Below are 16,859 nucleotides of genomic sequence, written 5' to 3' on the forward strand. Positions count from 1 at the left end.
GAGATGTGAAGCACAGTGGGAGGTGGAGGAAAAAAAACCCCACATCCTCCACACCTGCCTGACTCTTCCATTCACCCTTCAAAGCTCAGGCTCTAGAGGCCGGTGAATGAGGGAGGGAAGGTCCTGGGTGCCGGGGTGAGATCCTGGCTGGATCAGTCGCTGTCTGAAGGGAATTTCAGCAGAGGGCGCTGGGTGCCTGCGGCTACTGGCAGCGCTCAGGCTGCCCGTGTCACTGCTGGCACTCGCAGGGGACGGCTGGGTTCTGGCACAGCCAGGGCAGGGCAGGGTGGGATGGAAACCTGGCTCTCAGGGTGGCTGCTTTTAGCTTGGGCTCAAGATTATAGAATATTATGGAATCATAGAAAGTTGTAGAATTATTGAATGTTAAGGGGTTAGAAGGGACTTTAAAGCTCATCCAGTTCCACTCTCCTGCCATGGACAGGGTCACCTTCACTGGACCAGGTTCCTCAAGGCCTTATCCAATCTGGCTTTGAACACTCCACAGCCTCCCTGGGCAACCCATTCCATCATGTCACCACACTCACAGTAAAAACTTCTACTTAATATCAAACCTAAATTTTCCCTCTTTAAAGCTGTACCCATTGCTCCTTTYCTGTTACTCCAGTTCCTGGTGAAGAGTCACAGCTTCCCAGTAGAACCCTTCAGATACTGGAAGGGGCTGTGAGGTTTCCACAAGACCTTCTCTTCTCCAGGCTGAACAGTCCCAACYTCCTCAGTCTGTCATGATGGACTCATGTAATTGAGTAATGTAATTCCAAAAAGCCCCTTGCCAAAACATGCAGGGAGCAGCAGATTATCAGCACTGAGCTCACAGAATCATGGAATGATTTGGATTAGAAGGGAGCATCCAGTTTCACCCCCTGCAATGGGCAGGGACACCTTCCACTGTCCCAGCCTTCTCCAAGCCCTGTCCAACCTGTCTTGGACACTTCCAGGGGTTCATGGGCAGCCACAGCTTCTCTGGGCGCCCTGTGCCAGGGCCTCACCTCCCTAACAGGGGAGAATTTTTTCCCAATATCCCATCTAAACCTACTCTGTCAGTTAGAAACCATTCTCCCTTGTCCTGTCACTCTCATAAATGGTCTCTCTGCAGCTTTCCTGTAAGCTGCCTCCAGAAAAGCTGCAATTAGGTTACCCCAAAGCCATCTCTTTTCCAGGTTGAACAAGCCTGTTCCCATCCCCAAGGTTCCTTGTGCATACCCCACCATGATCCCACAGACTTTGGGATGCCCTGCCCTGCCCCACAAAGGGGCTTCAGTTCATCCAATGGATCTGGGAGCACAGTATTCAAAAAAGGGATCCAGAAAAGTCATCCTGAAAGGAGAGGGTCACCCAGCAGTGATCAGGGACCCCTGTGGGATACCAGATTGACTGGAACTGGAAAGAGTTGCCATTCCTTTTAATGTGCTTGCAGGRGTACTAAAGCAAAGACCACAAATCCCAGTATTACCCTGTGTACTCCAGCCCTTCTACTGCCTGGCTGAGCATCTGGAGAACTGCTCTAAGCAGTGTCCAGAGCATGACAAAATCTGGTTTGTTTTGGAAATCTGGACTTCAGCTGTGCAGATGGAGTTGAAACACCCCTGGCACCTCCTGCTGGCCGAGGTTTCCTTGCCTTACCCTCGTCCCACGTGTGTGATTTKGACTTACCAGCCTCCTCTGGGGTTTGAACAGGGGCCGGTTGATGCCGTTCATCTTGTGGTAGAGCCCACAGGCGTTGCAGAGGTAGTGCCCCGTGCCATCCCTCCTCCACAGCGGGGTGGACATGGCCCCACARTTGACACATTCTCGCCCCTCGGAATAATCGTCAAAAAATTCTGCTGCCAGGATGGGAGAGAAGAGAGAAAACTGGGTTAATTAGGCTGCCATACCTTTAATTGCTGCTCTGGTTCTCAGTTTAGCCCAGAAGGGACATCTCAAGAAATCAGAAACATTCAGATTTCATTGGTTTTGAGAAACAGCTCTTCCTTCCCCAAGGAAGCCCCCCTGGGATTATTGGAAAGAGAAACTCCTTTCCCTGCCGTGGTTGCTGCAGGACTTCTGTGGCAGCAGGGATGTGCTGGGACACAGATACCAGGAGGCAGAAATAGAAAGCTTTCCTTTGTGCTCTGTCATTACCCAATTTTTGAGATTGGCCATAGCCAGGGCAGGCAGATCAGGGCAGGAGAACAGCCCTGTTTACAGTCAAGGCAATTCCTGAAACCATGGAAAAACACKAAGAGAATTTCCCAGAAATCAGGCATCTGCATCTCAACAGGGAAGGGAAAACCATTCCATGTACCCCGATCCCTGTGGGAATGCTCCTCACCCAGCCCCTCTGCTGGGAGGAATGGCTGCAGAGAACCAAGGAGGAGGATGTTTATGTGCCTTCACCTCATTCCCATCACAGGAAATATCTCCTGGGTCACAGAATCCACATTGACAACATGAAGGTTCCCTGCCATAGGAGGGGGCTGGAAATGGATGGTCTTTAAGTTCCCTTCCAACCCAAACCGTTCCATGGTTCTGACCCCAGCTCAGGCTGACAGATAACAGGAATGGTTGGGAATTTGTGTGTCAGAGGCTCAGCTTTTGATGGAAATCTCCACCGTGCTTGATGCCACGCTCCAGGGCTTGGTGCATTYGCCCACTGCCTTCCTGGTTCCTCCTGCTCTGGGGATGTGAAAGGGACGACAATTGGGCATGGAGTGATAGGAAAAGGGGGAAAGGTTTAAACTGACATTTAGAGGGTACATTTAGATTAGATGTTAAGAAGAAATTCTTCCCTGTGAKASTGGTGAGACCCTGGCACTCAGGGAAGCTGTGGCTGCCCCTGGATCCCTGGRAGTGWCCAARGYCAGGTTGGACAGGGCTTGGRGCCAYCTGGGATAGTGGRAGGTGTCCCTGCCCATGGCWGGGRRTGGAAYRAGATGAACTTTTAGATCCCTTCCAACCCAAACCATTCCCTGATTCCATGAACTGCCCTGGGCCAATCCAATCCAATCCCTTGGCTGTGGCAGGACCAGGAGGTTCAAAGGTCAGAACAGCACAGCTCAACTGCATCATCATCATCCTTTKGAAAGGCACAGGTCACTCTCATTCCATACAAAGCCTTCCAGAARCCAAGAAATTCACTGTGTTTTTTGCTTATCCACCTGCTTTTTTTCACAAAAATCTCAGCTTCCTGCTGGAAGACAATTGCTCCCCAAGGAGCAAACCAACAAAATTTGGCTTCTTGCTGAGCTGTGTCTCAATCCCACGTGGATTCTCTGATGTCTAGCAAGGGTTATGTTCAGACGTGGCCTTATTTTCTCTTTTCCCCAGACTATTTTTGGAAAATCTGCAGGAAACTGCATAACCATGAAGCAGCCAAAGGACAAAAAAATTAATGAAGTGGCGCCAGTAAACAGAGACGGAGAGAAATWTTCACGTGAGCCTAATTCTCCCTAGAAAATCAGGCTAAAAATGGCAGGAGATTACACCGTGTGCCCATGAGGAAATGGTAGGAAGCAATAATTTATTGTACCCAAGCAGCTCTGGAGCCAAAAAAGCAGGAATTCAGTRTCTTCTCAGCAGCTTAGGAAAATCTCATTACCCTGGAGCAATTCTGGTGGTTTTAAAGAGATGGGAGTCCCTCCAGGTGATTTTTATCCACATGGGTTCAGTGATACCATAACCCTCACTTTCCCCCTTGAAATGACAATTAAGTCACAGCCAAAATCTAGATCAAATAAACTTCCTTTGAAAAAAGAAGGGATTGGAACAGCTGGTCAGGAAAGAACTTGTTTCCTTGAAAAATCTCAAGAAAGGAAAACATTTCACTATTTTTTTTTCATCTTAGAAATTGTTGAGGTTTTTGATTATCATTTTCCAAATAAAAAGCCAAAGTATTTTCACAGTAATTTTTTTCCTGTGAAAAAAATCCCTTCTTCTTTGAAAATAATTCAGAGTTGTGGACATAATCCAGGGAGAATTTAGAGGACCAAAGGTAATCAAAAGGTAACAGTTGCACTTCAGTGATTTAAGCTGTGCCTGTGACTAATTACAAAATACAATATTTCTTGCAGATTTTTCCACCAGGAAACCAAAAGGTAATTGAAGAAAAAGGAGAAAATTCCTAACAGTCCCTTGGAAATGTTAAGAATTGGACAAACTCTTAAATAAAAGGTCCCTCAGAAGAATGTCAAGTATGCATATATTTCTGCTTTTAGAAAAATGTACATCTCCTATTTGCTGACAATAAACAGATTTACTGCCAAATGTTGAGTCTTATTTCCTCAGAGTGGGACACCCAGCTCCAATGCCACATTATTTCMACTGCTCGTTTCTCATTGACATCCAAAAGATGAGTGCAAACCTCTCTTGACACCTGCTCTCCTTTTCCATCGGAATTTGTCTGATATTCTTTCCTATTTCTTTGGTGCTTTTGGGTAGAGTTTTGGGGTTTTTTTCCCCATTTTCCATGGAATTTGGACTGGAGCATCTCTCCTGAGGGATTTTCATAGAATCACTGAATTATTTGGGTTGGAAGGAACCTTAAAGCCCATCTCATTCCAATCCCCTGCCATGGGCAGACACCTTGAGCTATCCCAGATTGCTCCAAGCCCCATCCAAACTTTCACTGGTTGAACTTTCCAAAAGTCCCTTTTCTGCTTCTGTAGCAATATCTGTGAGACTTTCCCCTCTCAGCTGCAGGCAAAGGTGATCCTTGTGGACGTTCATGAACAGGAATCATTGGTGTTTGAGACAGGGAARGGACAGACTTTGCTCCCAGAGGACACCGAGGCTCCACGCCATGGGTGGCTCTCCCTAATCACAGCGGTATCAGATGGGTGTGTCCYCTGCGGGCACCACCCAGTGCTGAGTCAGATGACATCCACAGAGTGCAACCTCATTAAAAACACTCCTGCAGCCCTGTCAGAGAAGAGAGACCTCCTTGACCTCAGGAGATATCACCTGGAGGAGAAATATCCTCACCTGCTTCAAAGTTTGCTTTGGGATGGCGAAGGAGGTGTCTTGGGCACTGCCGGATGTTGGCTTAGGGAAGATTACATGGGCTTGGTGCATGTCATTTATTGGACAAAGGGTGTTTGGGCCCGAAAGGAGTGGGAAACAAGGGACTGGATTYCTTCCTAGAAGAATTATATATATARYAATTACTAWATTTATATAACKYTMTATATATAATTTCACGSCATCRCTAAACTCAAAGATTAAATTGCCAAGGGGAGCTTTCTGAGTTTGTCCTTCTAGCCACACATCCCCCTTGCCCTCAAAAACCTTGAAGATCTACAAAATAATTCGAAAGTATCACCTGAAGACCTGCAGCYTGTGCACTTTGATGTGGGTGGGTGCCCAAGACCCAGGAAACCCAAACGTTCCCAGGGCTCAGAGCCCACAGGAGCCGGGATCCACCATCAGCCTGAGCTATATTGGGCAAGGAGGTCACCGGCCTTCAAGTGCACTAATTGTTTAATTTGTCACTGTTATTAATAATGGGGATTAAGGAGACTCCCCAGGAAAAAGCAGCAAAGTGTTTTCTTGGCTTCTGGCTCGGGGCTGGAGCTCTAAATCCTGGCATTATGAGTTCCCCTGACACTTATTCCTTGTACTTTGCAGCCGGGAAAGGAAACGTTTATTCAGGCAGCAAATGGCCCGAGCGGCTCCCGGAGGGCTCTGAACAATGAGGGGGGAAGGAAAGGCTCCCCCAGTCRCACTCAGGGCAATAATTTCCGTTCTGTGGCACAGGAGCCGCTGCCTGATAATGGAGATTTATGGGTCCATCCGGTGACCTCTGTAATGGCCTTTCTGCTGGAAAGATTTACTCCCTCTCCCAAAGTCAGGTACAGCCAGCACTGGGACAGGGTTGAGGAAAGGATTTGCTGATCAGGCTGAGGAAGACATCGGCTCATGGCTGGGGGAGCCTCGGGTGTGCTGAGTGGCCTCATCTTCCTCTTTGGATTTTCAGCTTCCCCACGTGCCTCTGCAGGGCCCTTATCTTATATCTTGGGATCATTCAGTCCTTTTTATGGGCTGGGTCCCYGGTGTTGACTAATCCTGATGGCCTTCTACTTAATTCTTCATGAAGCCCTGCCTTTAGTCAATGAAGGAGCTTCTCACATGAAAGCAGATCGTGGAATTTCACTGAATGACCAGTGGAGAGGATTGTGTCCCATCTCTATCGTGATCATCAGCTTGCTGTGCAAAAAGGGATTTCTTCCTCTCACATCTACTGTTCTGAGCACTGCAAGGTCCCCAGGACAGGAAATGTCACTTGTGTGTTGCACAACAGCCTCCTAATCTTGGGTGAGGCCTTGAGTAYGCTCATGTCAGAAATACTTTCCACAATGGGACATCCAGTCCCCAGGGAGCCAGGAGTGACTCCTAAGCGGGGCACTGGGGTCTGGCTGGGAAAAAAAGAATTCTTGGATGTGGCCCTTGGTGACACTTGGTCGTTGGGAGGGTCTCTCATGTCCACGGAGATCGGCCTCTACGGACARCACTGGGATCAACAGGAAAGCAGATCGGAGCCCCCCCCCCCAGCCAGCCCACAGCTCCAGGCACCTTTCCCAGCAGGGATGGGTCATGGAAACACCTCTGACCAGGGATGTGGCCCGCCCAAAATCTGAGAACTTTTGCCTTCCCCAACAGGAGAACCGGATATCCCCTTGCGACGGGTCAGATGGGATCAGAGGGAGCTTGCCCAGGGTTTGAAACAACTTCTCTGGGACTTCCCATCATTTCTGCAAACCCAAACTCTGCCAGCCTGGCACTACATCCACTCCTAGGTCCAGACCTTTGGGGTTTTTTTTATCAACACATTCCTGGAAGTGTCCAAGGCCAGGTTGGACCAGGCTTGGAGCARCTTGGTCTGGRGGAAGGTGWCCTTGTCCATGGCAGGGGGTGGAAGWKTCTGAGCTTTAAGATCCCTTCCAACYTAAATCATTCTGAGATTCTGAGGTTTAATCAATTCACCTTGAAGAGATCATTTTGAACACATCAACCAGATGGATCAGGATCCAAAAGAATGATAACAGAAAAAGGAAGGATTTTGAATCCTTCAATTTAGAGCCAGCATCCAGTTTATAAATTTCTATTTCCAAGCCAGCCTGTGAAAGGGGACAAAGAGCTCTCCCTACCCTGCTGTGGGTCAGACCCTCCTGCATGAGAAACAATGAGGTTGTCTTCTACTTTCCTCCACCCCCCTCCTGCCTTCACCCTCTCTGGATRGAAAGAGACTTCCATTAATATAGCACTGGAGTTTTGTTTACAGCTGGGGAGATATTTGATATCAACAGTTCCCCCTGCAGAAGTGTCTTCTCAACCCAATGAAGCAACTCAGCAAAGGAGAAACTGTCCTTCAAACACAGCCAGGCCACTTACAGGCTCTAAACAGAGCCTGAGAGGAGTTTTCCCAGCAGAGAAGCAGTTTCCTAAAACAATTTGTTATGATAAGAGGTGAGAGCCACGATCCCGTGTATACACAAATCCCAAATGGACACTCAGGGGCACTCGCAGCTGAGGCAAAGGACRTGGACACCCTGGAATCCCACCCCGGACACCCTCACCTTTTGCTTCAAGGGACAGCCACAACAGCATGGCAAGGGAAATAGGATTTACCATTCCCAGCTGCTTTGTCCCAAATCCCAAAATGGTTTCCATTAAAAGGTGACAGTTTGGAAATCCTTCCCACTCTTTGGGTCTTTTGTGGTCCTTTCAACCAGCATTTTGCTGCAGCTAGAGGAGATGAATGTCACATTTTCTATATATCTGGAATTGGTTGAGGTGTTCCCATGAATTGGATGATTACAGAAGCTGAAGTTTCAGGGGGAAAACTCCACCAAAATGTTTCTGGTCAGATCACAGAAGTTAAAAGTTCTGGTTGGTCCAGGACCGTGGCAGAGAAGAACTGAGTTGGAAAGTAGCAGGAAAAAAAAAAAAAAAAAAAAAGGAAGGGCTAGGGAGTGACTAAAAATTTTAAAAGCCCGAATTTATGCATGGGGGAGCTCTGTAGCCAAATGAAAGCTCTCAGTGAGCTTTTTCTTTATCCATGGGGACACCACCAGCTTGGCACACAGGCTGGGATCAGAAAGCGAGGATGGAGCTAAAGGATCCAAGGGCGTTCCTGTAAAAGCAGGTTCTGCTCACTGGCTTTYCCCCCTCTGCTTCCTCTTCTCTTCCTGTTTCCTCTCTGACCGAATTTGGGGGAAATTCACCCAGAATCCACTGTTTTAGAGATTAATGGGATCTAGACCCAGGGAGAGCAGGACAATGCCTGTCTGAGCAGCGCCCATTGCTGGGCTGGGTGCTGTGGGGATGTGACTCCCTGCTCTCCCCTGGTCTGGATTAACAGAAGRCATCACCTGTGTGATTGAGGATCCGCAGAAAGTGGAGAACCAGGTAAATTCCCCACACTTAGCCAGAAACTCGGTTTCAAGCAAAAAGCATCATTGTGCAGCCTCACAGAAATGGCTTGATGCCATCCCAGAAAGTTTTAGGGTTTCTCTRACACGTCTATGGTGGAGAAGATGGCTGCGTACCCAGTTGGCTGCCTGGACCAAACAGTTTTCCCTCTGAAAACATAAAGACTCTACTTATTGCTGAGGAAACATTCACCCTACAGTCTGGCTTTCCAGAAGGCAAAGAAATCTGTTTTTTCCCCCAGCTTCGAGAAACACCACGGCCAGACTGTTCCCGTGCAAMCCTTCCCAAGCCAAATGTTTCACGTCAAGGCAAAGGGAACATTGTGTCCCTCCCCTGCAGCACTCCCTGCTCTGCCTGCAGCAAGCCAAGGTCTGTGGCACATGCCATTGCCAGCAGCCAGGAATACTCCTTTCCTTCATGGATATGTTTTCCACACTTCGAAGGACGGTGGAGGTGGAAGCAGCCAAAGGACCAGCTGAGATCGTGTGCAAGAGGGCCACAAAGGGAAGGTTGGGCGAATTCTGGGTCTGGATTTGAGTTCAGGCTTGGCTCAGCAAGAGGATGCCCTTGAGCAAGGTTTTTGATCTCGTGGTGACGCTGTCCTTTCCCCCATTACAAGAGTGACACTGGAGGACAACTTTGAAAGGCCACAGTAACAAATGTGGAGGCAAGAAATGGATAAAAGAAGGGTGGGTGGAAAAGGGTTGGATTCCTCTGAGCCAGATCTAAACCAGCTGTTTTGGGAAGAGGCAGGGAGGGACTGGCCAACCTTGGAAAAGCCCTGACAGCTCTCCAGCACACCAAAACCACCAGACCCCAAACCATCCAGTGCTCTGGTTGTCACAGAGATGAGCAGAGGGACAGTCCATGCATTCACACCCCGAAGGACCATGTCCCACATCCCAAAGATGCACAGCCTATTCTGCAGGAGAAAGAAATGCAGCCATCCCTGAGGGTTTTTTGGTGGGAGCATGGCCGCCTCTTTGAGAATGACCTGGTGTCCAAGAGCAGCTTCTGCTGACTGTCAAGTTGTGCCTGAGTGAACTCCCACCCACCAAGATGACCTCCCCTTCCTTACTCCTCCTCTCAGCTYTTACACTTGTAAATATCTGAGGCTCCTCTGATAAACAGAAGATTCCTCCGCTTATCGACTGTCCAAATATTTTTTAACAAATCTCAGATTAGCATGGAGAGCCCAGGGAATGGGCAAGATGGGGTCTGCTTGGCAGGAGGCACCTGGAAATGGCTTTTTTGATGAAGGGAAAGGAGCCACAGCCTTGCCCTCYTGAAATATGGCCCATCTCCAAGTGGATGTGCCTGTCAAGAGACTCTTCTTTGATGGCCTCGGGGAAGGGACAGTGGGGAAAAAACATAGAATATTGGGAAWGCCTGGGATTTACCCTGCCATGATCCCACCTGGGCAGCTATTTCTGAGCTGGGCACAGGTCATGGATCATGTGCAGTCACTCCTGATGTCCCCACAGGGGACCACAAGCAGGTGTGCAGTGGAGTCCTGCCAAGCTGCTGCTCCRTGGCTGAGCCATGGGAATTGGCCTTATGGCTACAGGGTGACAGTGAACCGGGGCCAGTTGCTGGGTAAGTGGTAAACCCCAGCCCTAAGCTCAGCCAGCAGAATCTGGCCATGTTCAGATGTTCTGAGACCCCAGTCTAGAGTGTTTGCACCCAAACTTCCCACGAGCTGCACCAGGAGATGTTGGGCTCGGGCTGAGATGGTCTATGCTTGGACAGGGAGCTGACAATTATCACCGAATCATTGGAAGGGATCCCCAGGGATCATTGAATCCAACTCCTGCCTATCCTGGACAGAACAACCCAAAGATGATTCTTCATCAATGATTGAAGACCATGATCTGTTTAGTTTTCATTAGGAGGCAGGGCCCATCCTTGGGCATTCCCATCCTCATCCACATGCCTTCAGCCTCTGCTGAGGTGGCTGTTCTGCCCTGCTAGGGATATTCCAACATGCGTTTCTACAATCCTACAACTCCAGAAACTCAAAGATTGGGGTGCTTTTTCCCCGGACTGGTACAGATCAGAAAGACAGGCATTTAAATCTTACTGATCTGGTACAGATCAGAAAGACAGGCATTTAAATCTTTCTTACAGGAATACAATCAATTGTTATTATATTTGTGTGTGTGTTATACATATAAACATACATAATTGTATATACACAAATGACATGGTGTGTCATAGAATCAAAGAATGGTTTGGGTTGGAAAAGATCTTCGAGATAATTTAGTTCCAACCCCTCTTCCATAGGCAGGGAAGCCTGGGATGTCCTTAAGAATGCCATGGTGGCAAGCTAGGAATCATGTCCAATCAATTCTTTCTGGTTTTGCTGTTTAAATTATTATTATTATTATTATTATTATTATTATTATTATTATTATTATTATTGTTGTTGTTGTTGTTGTTGTTGTTGTTGTTGTTGTTGTTGTTTATTTTTCTATGACTATATAGAACTTAGCTGTATAGAATGGTTCATGCATATATATTTATATATATGTGCACGAACATAACACACAAATATATATTCTTTTAAAATCACTTTATATGTGTAAAACATATATGTTTATTAAAAAAAACCCCTCACTTTTTAAGTATAAAACATGTCTGTACCATGTGTAGGAATATATGGAACAAGTCAGACAGCTCCTCATGTCCAATCCCTCCCCGAGCATGATTGAACAATGTGGACATACCCAAACCCCTGTCCCAGTTTTCATCTAATTTCACTGATTTGGACACAGATTCTGCCCCYAATTCTGAGCTGTTCCACTGATAAATCCCACTCAGAGGAGCTGCACCAGCACGAGCCCGGCCAGATCCCGACCTCCCCGCAGGACTCCAGCCAGGGACAAACAAAAAGGTGTTTACTACGGCTCATCACATTAGAGGGGACAGCGAGTTTGTCTAACCCCTGGCCCTTCTCTTTTCCTCTTTTATTAGTTATTCTGGACGTTAAGTCAACTCAGCCCCCGAGCGGGGCGGGAGGAGGGAATGATAAAGCATCTGCAAAGGTCACTTCGCAGCCCAGGCCAATAAAACGGCAGGTACCGAACTTATCAGGGCCACATMCAACTTGCAGTTTTTCTAACTCAATTGATTGGACTTTTTATCTAAAATAACAGGCATTATAAGATAGGCGAAAGTCGAGATAAGGAGGAAAATTGAGTAGGACTCGAATCAAGATCAGCCTGGGGACAGGTTCAAACTCCCACACCTGCCCCAGAGGAATCAATGAAAGTTTCTTGGCGCCGTCCGCTCGTTTTGAAACGCTGCTGGAGTTGGGTGAACTTTGAGACGGCGGCGTTTATTCTGTGATTATAATTAACCTGCTCACCCGTTGTTATCGATTTGTGTGGAGGGAGGTGGCAGAGCCTGGCTGGGATGTGGGTTTGGGAAGAGAAATACTTGGGGAGCACAGGCAAGAGGGAGACCCTTCCTTGGCTTGAGGCAAAGGGGTGCAAGGGGGATTTCACCCTCCTGMTGGTAATTCTACTTGTTTTGGGAAGTGGAAAGACCCCCAACACCAGATTTTCACATCCAGAGGATGAGGRTAAATTACAGCATCACTGATCTGTCCCGTTCAAGTAATGAAGATCTGAACACAGAAAGAGTCATGCCCAGGATCCAGAGCATCATCCCAGCCCAGGGGAGTGTGAGGAAAAAACAACATCCCCCCTTAAACCATCCACCTCTCTCATGCTCCACAGCACCCAGGCATGTCCCAACTCAGAGTCCTTCCCAGCAGCCAATCCCCCAGGCAGGCAGCCCCCGGGGCCAGCACTCCCTTCCCAAAATAATCTCAGACATCTGGGACCAAACGTCATTCAGAGGAGTCCTGATGTCTGGGGCTCAGGGCCTCGCTGATTTTTTTTTTACAGTTCCAGCACTGCAAGCCCTGAGTAGTGAATTTGCAAGTCACTGGCTTGCAAATCCAAGAGTCTGGCTTGGAAACTCATAGGAGTTTAAATAATACATATTTAAGTTGTTTGTTTTTTTTTTTTTTATTTGGCTCATCTAGAGTTTCAGCATKAAGGAATCAAGGTTTTCCAGCCTCTGCCTTGTCCAGGAAAGCTTTTTTTTTCCCTTTTGGAAAGAGCAGAGCCTGACATGTGATAACAGGACTCCGGAAGCTGCAGCTTGAAGGAAAATTGAGGTGCACCAAAGCAGGAGGGCTGGCGACAGCCAGGGGTGGGCAGCTGAGAATCCAGCAAGAGGGAGATGTCTCCTGAACTGCCTGGAGCTGTTTCCAGAGCCAAAGGAGGTCCTCGAGGTCAGAGGACTACGTGGAATTTGCTTAAATATTACAGACACAGAGAACTCTATGTGGAAAAACCAGAAAAAAATTGGCAAAAAGTTGCTCTAAAGGACTGGCACGGTCTCCTTCTCCCCTGCTGCTTCATCTCTGCCCCCAAATGTGAGGTTTAACTTTTTTAGGAGAGTCAGATTGACCACAGGAAACCCAGCCCCATCCCAGCTCCCTGTAAATCCAGCGCTCTGGAAGCATCGCCCAGCGGAAAAGGGCTGAGCTCTGGGAAGAGCAGCAGGAGCAGGGAYCTCTCCTGAAATGCTCCCCCGGCAGACACCAACTTAATTCCCAGGGATTAGGAGGAAGCATTTCCAGGCAGCAGTTGTGTTATCCCAGATTCAGAAGCAATCCAGTACCAGTCCCTGGTGGAGATGAGAGATCAGCCCTGCGGGATCCCTCATCCGGCTGCCCTCACCCCACCTCTGCTGGAAAAATTTTTGTTTTTTTGCTTTCCAGAAGGTGGGGGTTTTTTTCTTCTTTCACAAACAAAATGAATTTTCGAGTCTCTCCCAAGGCTGGTGTGAGCGGTTTGAGCCCAGCTGGCTCTGAAAAGGGTTTCCTGAGCTTTAGGGGTGACTAAAAATAATTAAAAAAGCACCACGAATTCCTTCATGCTGCAACATATAAACCAAATATCCACTTTTCAGGAAAAAAAAAAAAAAAGAAGGTCCCACTGGATTTTGGGGTCTCACCTCCCTGAGAAAACATCTAAATTCCCATGTAATTTGCAGTGGGCTGAGTTTCTTCCCTATGGAATCTACTTGCGTGGGCCTGATCCTGCACCAGCTCCCAGTGAACCTCCCCTTGTGCTTTAAATCAGGGATGGCTTCAGCTCTGAGCCAGGAACTTTGGGTATTCAGCTCTGGGTATTTTTGAGGCTGGTTTTCTTTTGTCACAGTCCACACAGAATCTTTTTTTTAGGGCATGGCTGATCCTGAAAGCTGGGCAGGTTTGGCCTTTGAAAGGCAGAGAAAGCAAAAAGACACTGGAAAGACCCAACTTTCCTCCCCTTAGGCAAAGACTTCATTCTACATGTAGCTATACACCTCATTAGGCAAAAAAAAACCCTCTGTGCCAGCAAATAATTGAGAAAAATATTAATCATCAGGCACATCTTGGAAAAGAAAAAATTATTTTCACTTCCAGTTGACGCTGCCCCAAATTTGGCTTTAAAGTCCAGGTCTTGCCAAAATCCAAAAGCTGAAACATTTCATTGCTGATGTCGGGGTCAGATCTGCATCCAACTTGGAAAATCTCTGCCCGGCTCTTCTTTTGGAGCAGACCCAGCACCCGCCAGTTCTTTTTTCGGGGGATGAGAAAATCCAGCCCGAGCTTATCATATTAGAAAAGAAATCGCCGCCGAGCACCACGAGCGTTTAAAAGGGCTCAGGAGAGCGGGGAATGCTGCAAACTCAACATAACCCACAGCAAAGAGATCCTGGAAAAAAGGGGGGRAAAGGAAAAAAAAGAAAAACAACCAACATTTTTGGAATAGGTTTGAAAACACGGGAGTTTTCAAAAGAGCCTTTAATGCCACTCGTGCCAACGGTGATGGAATTATTTTCAAGGGCTGTCACGCACATGCAACCCCCCTGTGTGGAGAGACCTCAGTGCTCAGGCCTGGCAGATAATTGGGTTTAATTTGTCATTACAGATGTATTTACAGCTCAGGCCCGGTCACCGTGACCGACCAYGGGGGGAAAACTTGGAAAGGCAGGAGAGGTTTTTCATATTTTGCCGTAATGTGGGACGTGACTGTAGACAGCTGCGAGGGTTTTGTCCGGCAAATGGGACACAAAATTTTTCTTAAAACTGGAAAAAACCCTCAATCCAACCTTACAATGAAATTTGCTTCTGTAATTTGGGTTAATTTGGGAGGTCAGAGCRAATTCTCACCTATTTCCCTGGTTATTTAAGCAGCGTTTCACACTCGCACACCAAAGGCGAATTTACACCTTCCTGCCAGACGGCAGCACAGATTCTGACCCGCCGACAAGGTGAATATTTGGCATTTCCACATATTCCCATCTCCCATTTTGCAATCCTGCAGGCATAATTATACACATTCCCTCACTCCAAAGCAACTCAGACCCGTAACAACCTAACCTGGCCACTACRGCTGAAGGGTTTTGGCACTGTAATCCAGTTATTTGGTATCCCATGTTCCCGAAATGTGGGGCTGGCGCAGCAAAAATCTGCCTTTCCCTCCCACATGAGCAAAATTTTCTTTTCTAAGCCTGTGGACTGAACTCTTGAGGTAGATTCCCACCTGGTTTTTTGGTCAGCAAATGAGCCCCAAATGGGAAGCAGACGTTTCATTAAGCTTTTTAGAATTGGGTTGCAAAAGCCTTGAAGGTCCCAAGATTTTCGCTTTCTATGCCCTGTGAACCCCTGGGAGCATCATGGAGCAGGGGGAGATCCCCAAATATCTGTTTCTGCACCTCCTTTTCAATAAGGAAATTGCAGGAAGTGAAGGACTCACTGGGCTGGTGCGTGAATTTGGGAATGAAACCTCTCRAAGTTGATATATTGTATTTTCATTTATTTTTTCCTACGCTTGCAAAGCTCTGCAGGGCTCAAGGAGAAACAGTTTCAGCCCAGACCCCTGCGCCGATGAGAAACAAAACTTCTGCAGGTTTTGGGACAACACCATCAAATTTTAAAATTGGATTTTCCTTAAAATTGCATTTTTCCACCTCTATTTTAACAGCCCCTGCAAAAATCCTCCCCAACAACAGGCTGCCAACCTTCAGGCACATAAAATGCCACTTTTTCACCCAGTTTGGGATTTTATCTGCTCTTTGGTACTTTGCTGGTGTTTTTTATTTTTTTTTTTCCATGCATCCTTAAATTTTCAGAGTGTGATGGTTTGCCCATACAAAATAACTCTCTGAATTTGGGAGAACCAGGTTTGGGGACCCCCTTTCTGGCAGCCAAAACAAGGTTTTCCTGTCATCAGAAGAGCACGGGAGCATCAGGATTGGGCCTGGTTTCCTTTGGAATACWCTGCCTGATAAACACTCATCTGTTTCCCAGAATTTTGCTTCTTTCCTCTAAAAATTGGTGGCAAAAAATATGGAGAAAGCAAAATCTAGGCTGTCTCTTAAAAAAAAATTGCTATTATTGTTACAGGGATAAAGAAAAATAATTAATCCTGATTTAATAAAGTCTTAGATTAAGCACAACCATCCACTGCTGAAAGTTTTAGTGCTCTACAAAAATTTGTGAACATTTATAATGTATTAAATGCTGCCCCATGGCTGTTCTATGCAACATAAGGTCTTGTATTTGGTAATCCAGTGCAATTTTTAATTATGGAATTCAATTATTAATAAGGTTGATGGAGTGCCCGTTACGGTGTTATTTTTATTATTATCGTTGCTTTATTTGCAATTTAAATTCTACTGCTTGAGCGCTGGGGACAGGGGAATAAACACTTGTGCGCTCAAGCTTGATCTCGCTCAGAGATTAGAAACCCTGACCCTGTGGGTTTCATCCCAAATCCCAGACTGACGGGTGACAATTAAATTAGGAGGGACAGCAGAARGTGGGGGAACAAAGCCCGGGGCCAACCTTCCCCGCCGGCGGGGCTGAGGTGTGAGAAATGCGGCCGCTTGCGAAACGCGAATCGGGGGATGGAGGGTCCTGCGGAAAATGCGGACACGTCCTGCAGTCCCTTCTCGTTGTCCTGCAGCCCTTTCCCGCTGTCCCGCTGCCCCTTCTCATTGTCCCGCAGTCCCTTCTCATTGTCCCGCAGTCCCTTCCCGTTGTCCCACTGTCCCTTCTCATTGTCCCGCAGTCCCCTCTCGTTGTCCCACAGTCCCCTCTCATTGTCCCGCAGTCCCTTCTCGTTGTCCCACAGCCTTTCCCGCCGTCCTACACTCACATCTCTCTGTTCTATGGCCCCGTCCCTCCATCCTACAGCCCCGTCCCTCTACCCTACAGCCCCGTCCCTCCACCCTACAGCCCCGTCTCTCCACCCTACAGCCCCATCCCTCCATCCTACAGTCCCATGCCTCTATCCTACAGCCCCGTCCCTCCATCCTACAGCCCCGTCCCTCCATCCTACAGCCCCATCCCTCCATCCTACAGCCCC

General features: G+C 47.6%; 1 protein-coding gene across 2 annotated transcripts in view; it reads right to left on the reverse strand.

Moving 5' to 3' along the window:
• Nucleotides 1-16,859, reverse strand: part of GATA4 (GATA binding protein 4) — a 29,124-nt gene that overhangs the window by 7,450 nt on the left and 4,815 nt on the right. The window contains exon 2 of one of the 2 annotated variants that reach the window (XM_057386209.1): nt 1,672-1,838. In XM_057386209.1, coding sequence (XP_057242192.1) covers nt 1,672-1,838 — 167 coding nt within the window. Of the gene's footprint in view, nt 1-1,671; nt 1,842-16,859 lie in introns of both variants that reach the window. The other variant, XM_057386208.1, reaches the window with a different exon arrangement.

The sequence above is a fragment of the Malurus melanocephalus genome, unplaced genomic scaffold, assembly GCF_030028575.1.
Source record: "Malurus melanocephalus ecotype Western Australia unplaced genomic scaffold, MMel_1.1 scaffold_935, whole genome shotgun sequence".
Taxonomy (NCBI): domain Eukaryota; kingdom Metazoa; phylum Chordata; class Aves; order Passeriformes; family Maluridae; genus Malurus; species Malurus melanocephalus.